Source organism: Cricetulus griseus (genome assembly GCF_003668045.3).
Source record: "Cricetulus griseus strain 17A/GY chromosome 1 unlocalized genomic scaffold, alternate assembly CriGri-PICRH-1.0 chr1_1, whole genome shotgun sequence".
Lineage (NCBI taxonomy): Eukaryota > Metazoa > Chordata > Mammalia > Rodentia > Cricetidae > Cricetulus > Cricetulus griseus.
The window spans coordinates 270376534-270387656 of record NW_023276807.1 but is presented as its reverse complement, the minus strand read 5'-3'; the positions used below and the strand labels follow the sequence as shown (position 1 = coordinate 270387656).

General features: G+C 39.4%; 1 protein-coding gene across 8 annotated transcripts in view; it reads right to left on the bottom strand.

Moving 5' to 3' along the window:
- Positions 1 to 3638: 3638 nt before the first annotated feature.
- The window catches only part of Mbnl2 (muscleblind like splicing regulator 2), a 155056-nt gene continuing 147571 nt past the window's right edge, over positions 3639 to 11123 (bottom strand). For all 8 annotated transcript variants that reach the window (XM_027393915.2, XM_027393914.2, XM_027393912.2 and 5 more), the window contains one exon: positions 3639 to 6429. In XM_027393915.2, the coding sequence (XP_027249716.1) occupies positions 6415 to 6429 (15 nt within the window). In that variant the 3' untranslated portion in view covers positions 3639 to 6414. The remainder of the gene's footprint in view (positions 6430 to 11123) is intronic.

The window sequence follows — 11123 nt, the reverse complement described above, 5'->3', positions numbered from 1 at the left end:
TGGACTGTCTAGAAGGATTCTACCCAGAGCCCTATGAGGAGCTAACAGAGAGCCTCTGGGGGGCAAAAGGTTGGATTTTGCTTTTGTTCCTGTCCCCTGAACTTCTAAGAAGTGCTTAGTCTTGGCTTATTGAATATTTGTTGAGTTGATGTAATTGGAGGTTTCCACAAAAAGAATGAGGCTCATTATTGTCATTATAAATTTCCTATAATTTACTCATAGGCTTTTGGCATTAATTGTCATAGAGGAAACGAAAGAGGAGCCTCCTCATTGTCAACCAATGATTGGCTAGAACAAAGAGATAAATAACTGAGGTGGGGCCCAAGCACTCCTTTGAATACTGTTTGAGGAGGAGCAAGCCGTTGTTCCGTGTCAAGGCCTACTCCACGGGGCTGGTTCACATCCTCTTAGTTAAATCTCCTTATGACTCAGCAAAATAGTCTCAATTGTGAGTCTCAGATCATGCATGAAGCAAATTGATGTTTACTTGTCCAGATGTAGACTTAAGAGTTAAACTTGGGCAGAAATCCAGCTCTTAGCCACTAAACCATTGTGACACACAGACACTGATCTCTCCTTTCTGTAGATCTAGAAAACAGTTTGTCATTACAGACGATTAATATTTGAACCATGCTCCATATAAACATGTGAGAGTCCTGGATATGGGATATGCATTTATTCTGGGCTGTGTGCATACACCCAATCAATTTATCCAGACAGGTCCAGATCTCTGGGCTAGTGTTCTTTAAACTGCCAAGTACTTTTGATGAGTTTTCTCCCTCTGCAAGTCTGTCTATTTCATATTCCAATGCATGGGTTTTAGCCCTCAACTTGAGGACTCAGTAGAAGCCAAGGGAAGGGGACCCTGGCAACCACAGCACTTGGCTCAGTAGAAGCCAAGGGAAGGGGACCCTGGCAACCACAACACTTGGCTCGCATGTGCTCGTGAGAGCTGTCCGTTGAAAAGAAGCTATCCTAGCAAAAGAAAAGGACTGACCTCATTTCTATTGTTTTAATGTGCACATGAAAACCAATATGAGTCTTTTTTGCTTATATAAACCAAAGGCCTGGGACAACCCTCAGTAAAGAGACAAAGGCAAACAAGAGCCATATCCTATTTCTCGGCACACTGGACACAATTGGATCTTAGTGGAATGCCTTCCATGTGTGACCTTTATGCAGAAATTTATTCTCTCTGGCTGTTTTCCCCAGACATTCAAATCACATCTTCTCTGGGACTATATCCATGGGTCTGGCTGCTCTATGACTTCATGAAACATCATAATTGGGCAAATTTCAGTGGTTCTCATTCTGTTTAATTTTAGATGAACCATATGGAACTTGACAAAAGATAAACAAAACTGGGTGCCCCTGGAGAGAGGGCACTTCTGGTCCTCGTAAAGAATTGAGATCTGTCCTTGATCTCTAATAGTATTTTGTAGTTTATAACTAGAAAGTATTTTTCTTTTACATTGTATTTTTGTGATAGAGAAGGAAACCTATGTATTTGAAGTAAAAGTTTTAAGTTAACACTTCACTTTAAACCTGCATCAATAATGTACTCAGAACTGTGATGAAAGTTTATCCAGGAGAATGACATGGCTGTGGAGTTAGGGCGAGCCAAGGCTTGAAGTTCCCAAACATAAAAGGGTTGCCTCACTTCTATGAGTTTTTTATTTCTCATCTACACAGAGAGCATATGGAACCCTTTGTAAGGCCCGAGGTTGTGGAAAATGTATGTGAGCCACACCAGTCACTGGTTCCTCATTTAAGGAAGACAGCTCAATGTGTGGGGCTATCTGAAACAACCTTATTAAAACAAAGCCAACTAGCACATACGAAAGTTACCTTCGATGTGCTGGGAAGACACCTCCACTTGGCAGGCAATCAGCTTTTAATGCAACTGAAACAGGAGAAGAAATTGTGAAGTTGTGTGCAGGCTGCCAGGCCTGTGGGCTGTGCTGGGTGGAGCTGTGGATGGGAGTAGACCCTGAAAGGCACTGTTGATCGAGCAGCACACTGCACACAATGCTATGGATCTGCTTGCCGTGAGTTAGGAACTTCTGTAGCAGCTGGAATCACTTGCCAGTTATTAGCAATTCTCTTCACTGACAGCATGGACTTGATGGAAATCTACACAGACTATTAAACATGGGCTTTGGAGCTTAGGTCTGCCCTGCACTCACCTCCCCTATCTTCTCCACCAAGGAGCACAGGGAAGTCATTATCAATTCATTCTTTGTGAATCACATTTATTCACAATGACTTAGTCATTTTTATGGAGGGAAGCATCCAACAGCAATAGTTTGGTTGCTCAATTTCTCATACACTTGAGTACTTTAAATGAGGAAATTATTCTTTAGAGAGTCAGTATGTTAAATATTTCTGATGCTTTAGAAGCACCAGAATATTGACTATTATTTCAGTTTGCCTTGCTGCTCCCATTCTGTAGTTTTTTGAAGAAAAAAAAAGCCCAACAAACAAACAAACAAAAACCCCAAACTTCAGTTAAAGACAGACAATGAATTTCTGGGTCTGAAATACCATTTTTATATTAGACAGTCCAAAATGGAAACAATATTTTTCTTTTTGACAAAAAACTACATAAGACACCTGACATCTTGTATCTAAATAATTTTATGCTAAAAAGATAAAGTAGCCTGATTTCACATCTTCTCAGATTTGAGGTAAAGGGGTTTCTTTTTATGCTTTATTTTTATTATTTACATGTATGGGTGACCTGCCCACATGTAAGTCTGCATACATGCAGTGCCTGTGATGGCCAGAAGAGGGTGTCAGATGCCTGAAATTGAACTTACAGGCTGTTGTGACCCTCCATGTGGATGCTGGGAATTGAACCCTGGTCCTCTGGAAGAGCAGCCAGGGCTCTTAACCTCTGAGCCATCTCTCCAGCCCTTGAGATGCAGTCTTAAGGGCACACTCTTGCTAGAACATGGTTTGTGGACACAAGGAGTCACAGGACCCTTCCACCCCAGGTCCTGTTCTGTTCTTGGTCTGTGTGGCCAGGTCCGTTGCACACAGCAGGCTCACCGCAGCAGCTGCAAATCACACTGCCCACTTAAGCTCCTTCTGGAAGGCCTGCATTGCAGGCTAACGGTCACTCTCTTTTCTTTTAATGAAACTCCTGTTCTTGCCCTGTTCTTGTCTCTTCATTATCAGTCAGAATCACAAGCAAAAGGACCAGATGGCAGGATGTTCTGCTGCTAATTTTAAATGATGCTGAATGTATTTCCCAAGTGATCACTTTATTTTTCTTGCTGTGAAAAGCCAAAGCCTGGAGCTGGAAAGATGGCTCAGGGGAAACATGTGCTTGCTGCCAAGGCTGGTGACCTGAGTTCAGTCTCCAGGACCCACAGTGTAGGAAAGAATCAACTCTCTTGAGGTGTCCTCCAAACTCCACATGCAGAGTGGTATGTACTCCCTCAAACCAAAGTGTAAAAGAGGCAAAGCCAAAGCAAGAAAATAAATAAACACAAAGCTTTGCCCCTCCCCCACTTAAAGAGTTTGTTATTTGATAGCATCCAGTGGTAAGTACACCAAAATAAAAACATTCCTGTCTAAGTATTTATCTGTCCAACTAATCATCTGTCTAAACAAGAAGGCGGAGGCTCACACAATCCTTTTAAATGCTTCTTTTATTTCATTGGTTGTACATTGGGTGAGTGAACTGAATATTACAACCAAAACATAGAATTGATACAAATTAGACTCCCGTTTACACTGTAAGATAACGAATGGGGAATTCTTTAAGAAGTGTTACGGAAAGGTTTAGCAGAAGGTGACCGGTGGCATGTGACTGAAAGAACACGTCTGTGAAGTGCTGTTACACCCTGAAAACCAAGAGTGAAATGGAGTCCTGTACAAGTGAAGTTAGTTTCCTAACGGCTGTAGCTGTTGGACTGACATCTTCCTGTCTTGGATATTGGTGATTTTTTGTTTTTTTTTTTTGTTTTTGTAATTAAACAAAGCATTTAAGATTTATTCATCATAGTCAGACTTCTGAATATAAACAAACTTTTGGCAAATAATATTTATACAGAAAAATAGTTTTAGATCCTCTCAAATCCCAGAATTATTCTATAAAATTACATTATAAATAAATAAAAAGCAAAATCTGTTGTACATATATTTGTACATCTATGCATTTGCCTTGCCTCCTCCTTATTGTAAATGGCATATTTGACTCTCTGCATATTATAATCACAATTCTGGAAAATGGATATCATAGTAAAAAATACAGTCATCTCTATTTGCTGGGGGATACAGGTGATGTTTTTGATGCTCCATTATTAAAGGGCTGAAAATATCTATGTGTTAATAATTTTTAAAATAAAAATCATGAAATGAAAGGAAAAAAAAGACAGTTACAACAATTAGTCTACAAAAATAGTTCAGTGACTCCCATAATTTACCTTTTAGTAATGTCTACTGTCTTCTCAATGAGTTTAAATGAATAAGCAAAGAAAAAAAATAAACAAGTATGAGTGTTTTAGGCAAGTTGTAGCATAACTACATCGTTATAACTGAGAAAGTTACATGGATCAATAATACACAAAGATGAAAACTATCAAAGTGATACAAGTTAGATACAATACCTCTCCACAAATTAAAACAAACACTATACAAGCACTATGCAAGATTATACTCAGAATGTGATTTTTCTTTTGTTACAGTTATCAGGTCTATGATGTAAGATAAATAGATAGCAATTAGACTTTGACCAACATGAATTAAATGCAGATTTTTTTCTCAATCAAAAAATTGATATGGTTGATGCCTCTAGTTTTTAGAACAGGCGATGATACCAAAATTTAAAATATTTTACATTCAATCTCAAAAGTCAAAATACTTCAATCACTAAAATGTCCACAAAGAAAAATGGATGTTTTAAACAATTACACATAATATCCATTTATAACAGCTGTTTCATTTCTTAAACAATAATTTAAAAACTACGTAGGTACTGTGTAGGCTATGTGCAACATATAAAATGTGAAATATGAAATATTTGGTACGATAGTGCTTAAAATAAACTTTAAAACAAACTTTCTGAACAAAATTTAATTGTATCGCTATTACCTTGAAGATCAACCAAGTATTTAAAAAAGTAAACAACATTAAAATATGTTTCATTCATATATAGTATATATATGTATGTGTATATATAATATGTATGTACTTGTATTAAAGTTTTTTATACTTTTGAGACATAAAATATGCTTTAAGGTGAAAGAATTAAAAGAACTATTTTTTCCATGCTGTAGTTAGTTACAACCCCTTAATCCAACTTTTGAAATGCAAAAACAGTAATGGATATTTTAAAAAGTGAAACTATCTACTTCTGTTTTGTTTACATAGTAATTTAGATTAAAGTCACAGTTTGCATCTGTAGTGACTAAACTCAGACATACTTAAACTGGAATATTATACAGACCTCCCCACCTACAGCTTCCCTGTTGGACTAGGTTTTAGTTTAGAAGAGCTATTGGGGAACAGGCAACCGGAGGGCGAGTTTGAAAGACCAATCCCTTAGATTCAACTATTGGCATGAGCCTTTCAATTCTTGTCAAGCTGGATGAAGTCTGGCAAAATCTAGGCACTTCTACAAAGTCTCTCTTATAAAACAACTTTAAAAATATACTTGTAAAATAATACCTTCAAGACTTTGTTGGGTGGGTATGAAGCTCATACCGTGCAAAGTTTTTTTTTTTTTTTCAATCTATGCAATGTTATTCTAGAATCCCATGATTCAGTGCGGCATCTCCAGGCAAACCGAATCCCACACTCTGATGTGTCCCCAGCAATTGTGCTTGAACTGCCATTCAAATTTTAGACCTGCCAGGCAGGTATCTGTTTTACTTCACTTCTTGTCTTTGCTGCAGCGTTCATCTTGTCAAGAAGTGAACCATACCCTTTGATCCAGTCAGGAAATGAAATGACGGTGATTGGAGTTAGGATCGAACCTGCCCTTGGAATAAGTACTTAAACTAATGCTAACTGTTTATTGCTAAATTTGAAATATTCTGAGTCGAAATGAGTCTATTGGCTGTACTTTCTGCATCGGCTATAGTTACGGAGATAAGACAATATTCCTAGGGACAGAAACTATGCTTACAACCCTGGGAAAGAAAACCTCATCCTTTGTGTCTTTGAACATTGCAGCTGGTCTCAGGTAGTTATCTATCTTAGGCTGGAATATACTAAGCATACCATATTTAATACTCATATATGACATAGTGGAACTAGCCTTAGGGTGGTGGTCTCTCCAGAAGAACTAAGTTTAGCATGCAGTTTGTGGCAATTCTATCGTGGAGGAAACAGGATAGTATGTACAGTAACAATGTTTAGTTATTCTCAATGCAGATTCTTGGCATTCCATCCCGTTTCTGTTGATTATTTCAGAATTATCTGTTAAGGGAAAAGACAAGTGCAATTTAGACTCTCTGCAGGGAAAATAATGAGTACAATTCTTATTCTCTGCAAAAAGATACTTGACAATACAGTGATCTCCGATTTCTCATAATTCTGATACAACCATGAACTTTGCAAAATTTCTGTCCTTCTTGCTGAGGGTTTTCACACTTAGCCATTTCTTCTGTGTGGTTGTGGTAAGGAATGATGACTCAAACACACAGCGCTTTCGTGACACCATGACAGCATGTATGTGCCTGCTTAGACCTCAACCTCTTAAATCATTTTGCTTCATATTTCTATTGCTGTGTGTTCCTGTGACTATCAAACTGATGTTTGCTCTGGCAATCAGAAAGTCTAGTCAGAGAATTCATTCTTTGGAAGTTGTCTATGATCTTGCCTATAAGTATCTAAGATTTAGTCATATAGCTTAACTGTTGACTTATAATCCAAAGATATAGTCTTATCAAACATAATCTTGTTACCAAGATATAACAGCAACCAGTTTCAAATGCAGGATATGCTTAAATGTCACAGTAGAGAGAAAAAGGTTAACAATTAGTTAAGCAGTTAAAATACTCTTAATAAACCCAAAAGCATAGATAAAGCTCACGCCAGGCTTTAACAGCTTACTATTAAATCTGAGCTATGGTCCTCGGAGTTAATCTTCAAGGTCCCCATCCCTGTTTTTGCATTACTGGATTTTGAACGCTGGGCCTTGCACATGCTAGGCAAATACTCTGCCACCAAGCTAAATCCCTAGCCCACATCACATCCCTTTCTAGTTCCATGCATTTGTAAAGGTGAGGGAGTTTGCCTGTGTGGTCTACACCACTAAATACCAAGCTTGTATGTAAAAATTCATCAAAAGCATTTGTTCTTTGTGCAATGTTTTGACATACCTTTGCATAATTAATGAACAGAAATTTATTTGGTAAAATAGCCAAAAATCTCTAAAAAATAGCTGATGAAACCAAGCATGGTGAATATCAGCTAATATTGGTACAACCAGGCTTCGATCCCCAGGAAAAGCATCATTTCTATAAATGTAATTCATTATCCTGCTATGTCAGAGTTCATGCATTATGGATATTTTTCCTTTGAGCATACCAATAGTTCATATATAATATTTTTAGTGTGTTTAAGTTATCACATGTCCATCCTTTATTGAGGCATACAGATGTAATATTTTTTAGTATGTTAAGTGGTAACACGCCCATCTTTTACTTCACTGAGCCATACAGACGTGTACTGAACTGATGAAAATGGGCTGATCTACAGAAAATATTTATGGGAAAGTTCAAAACTTCAGATACCAAGCTTATTCATTTAAGACTTATTTGCTTATTTCTACTTAAATGGATGCAAGTGTGTCTGTGAGTAGTGATGCTACAGTGGGCGGTTCCCAGCGAGGGTGCTGGGTGTTCTGAACAGCCCAACTAGGGTGCTGGGAACCAAACTTGGGTCCTCTGAAAGAGCAGCAAATGCAGCTAACCAATGAGTATCTCTCCAGCCCATACCCTATTTTTGTTCTTAAAAAGATTCATTGGAATTTGAAGCTAATTTGGAAAACAGAATTCCTTGTTTAATATTTTAGTAGATGTGAATAAGAACAACAAATGGTTTTTATATGGAGATACTATCACAGGATCTAGTATGGGAATGCATTGTCTCTGAATGACACCATTATAGTTAGGTGATATTTAGATTCTCCAAATAGCTAGATTATTACTTTTTAAAAAGATTTAGATAGTTATTAAATAGAATTTCTTCTATTTCACCCCCGAGCTTCCATGCTATCTGTAAAACAGGACTATTTCCTATTAGGAAGGTTGAGAACACTGCTGTAGGGTGAAGTGTCCCTTGGAAATAGAACATTAAGGTGATGAACAGCAGCCAGCCAATGCCATTCACTTTAGAACTGTCCCTTTGGTCACTGTTTCTGATTTTAGGACACACATATCTGTCAGACATCAAATCATGTCCTATTTGCCCCCCTATTTTCTCTTACTCTAGCAAGAGATCCTGAAAGATTTAGGGATCTCCTAGTTCTTTCGACAAACATATAATAATGTATGTTTCAAAAATGCACAGCCCTGCTTATTGGCTGAAATGAAAAAGCCAGACAGAATGAAATTTACAAACATCCGGAAATACAGGCACCCCACAGAAAGCCCGGTAAAATGAGGATGGGTGGATTTGCAGTACAGACATTTACAATGCTTCCAACTTGTGTGACAAAGAGAAAACTGAGCAGCTGGACTGGAGATCGGTTTCAATGTTGTAAATAAAAGTTGCCTAGATTCACCCAGGCGACCTTTCCCATTCTGCCCAGCCCATGCCAAAGCCGAAAGTGGGTTCCGGTGGTGTTGAAGTTGTGACTGCTACCGTGAATCCAGACCAGAAAACTGGCTGTTCAGGGCTGTGCCTTTGTCTATCTGTGCAATGCATGTGTTGGATAAGAAAGATGAGACACACTCAGCTGTGGACTTCAAGAGGTTCCAGAACTGGACCTTAGGGGTCAGGAAAGCATCAGCTTTGCTCCTTAGAAGTCCCAGGTGTAGGCAGAAACATTATTTCATGAAAGTATTACTTATTGTTCATTTTTTTTTTTCTGGGAACTCTAACTCTTGGGACTGTCTGAATGAAGGACACCCTAGGACTGTGGTCAAATATCCCGCATATCAGGTATTTGCATTACGACTCATAAAAGTAGCAAAATTACAGTTATGAAGTAGCAACAAAATAATTTTATGGTCGGGGGTCACAACATGAGGAACTGAGCTACAGGGTCACAGCATTGGGAAGGCTGGGGACACTGCTCTAGGGTGACGTGTCCCTTGGAAGTAGAACATTAAGGTGATGACCAGCAGCCAGCCAACGCCACTCCCTTCAGAACTGTCCCTTTCGTCACTGTTTAACCAACACCCTCCCTTCAGAACTGTCCCTTTCGTCACTGTTTAACCAACGCCCTCCCTTCAGAACTGTCCCTTTTGTCACTGTTTAACCGACGCCACTCCCTTCAGAACTGTCCCTTTCGTCACTGTTTAACCAACGCCACTCCCTTCAGAACTGTCCCTTTCGTCACTGTTTAACCAACGCCCTCCCTTCAGAACTGTCCCTTTCGTCACTGTTTCTCATGTTAGGAGACATAAAACTCTGAGATCTGTGTGTGTTGGGGTCGCTGCAGGAAATAGGAGGAGGGGAGCGTGTGATGGACAGGAGGGGACAGGGGAGGCCTGTGTGTTTGAGGGTGCTGCAGGAGGCCGGGAAGAGGGTGTCAGGAACTTCTCTTCAGTTTCTGACCGTCTTTCCTTCAATCAAATTGTATTTTTAATTGATGCTAAAGGGATACAATTTAAAGACGAATAGGTACATTTTGTGCTGTTCTACAGACTTGCCCCAGAGATTTCCTTCTATACCATCTGTATAAACACTACACCTTCAGCTCTCACTCTCTCTCCACTATTCTACGTGATAGTTTTTATACCCAGATGGACTGAAGGCTTCAGAGGTGCCTGGACATTAAATATGGGTACAAGTCATATTCTTAAAGTACTAGGCTTATAGGTGCTATACACGACAAATCTTGTGTGAACACAACCTAGTTTTGAGTTTGTACATTTAAAAGTGATTAATTACAATATCAGGATTACAGAGATGGCTGATCGGGTAAGAGTGCTTCTAACTCTTTCAGAGGACCCTAGTTTTCATGAGCACTCATGTCTGGAGGCTGACAACCTTCCTGTAACTCCAGCTTCCGGGGACCTGATGCCTCTTGTCATCACCCTCTCTGGGAAGTTTCACTCACATGAGCAGACACATAGACAGAGACACACAGACACACGTACACACACGTACACACACGTACACACACACACACACACACACACACACACACACACACACACACACTGCAAAACACATTGAGAAAAACAAACTTTTAAAACAGCCCATCAAATTTAAGCACAACAGATCAATGCCAGCGATTTCTTTTCTGCCTTGGTACCAAGCTGCCTATTTTAAGGCACTGTAGGCCACACATTCTTGGAGGAGGTAATTGAAAACCTTCATTAGGTCTGCAAGAGTCTATGTGCAAATTAAATGGAGAGCTAACCTGTCAGTTCTCCTGAAGGGCCTTCTCTGTTTCTGCCGAGTTTTAGTGTTTACACTCTTGATTTTTCAGTAGGCTCTGAGAACATCTACCAGATATGAGCCTAATGTGTGATGCAGCCAGATTTTGCAGAGAAGGAAGTCTGTGCAGTATTAACTGGCTTGCACACACCAGATATTTGCTAACTTTGCCTTGGCACGAGAGTTCTCTTCAGGGCATGAAAGTCAGGTCAGTCAGTGTACAGTCAGACCAGTCAGTGTACAGTCAGACCAGTCAGTGTACAGTCAGATCAGTCACTGTACAGTCAGGTCAGTCAGTGTACAGTCAGATCAGTCAGTGTACAGTCAGATCAGTCACTGTTCAGTCAGGTCAGTCAGTGTACAGTCAGGTCAGTCACTGTACAGTCAGATCAGTCAGTGTACAGTCAGGTCAGTCAGTGTACAGTCAGATCAGTCAGTGTACAGTCATGTCAGTCAGTGTACAGTCAGATTAGTCAGTGTACAGTCAGATCAGTCACTGTACAGTCAGATCAGTCAGTGTACAGTCAGATCAGTCAGTGTACAGTCAGATCAGTCAG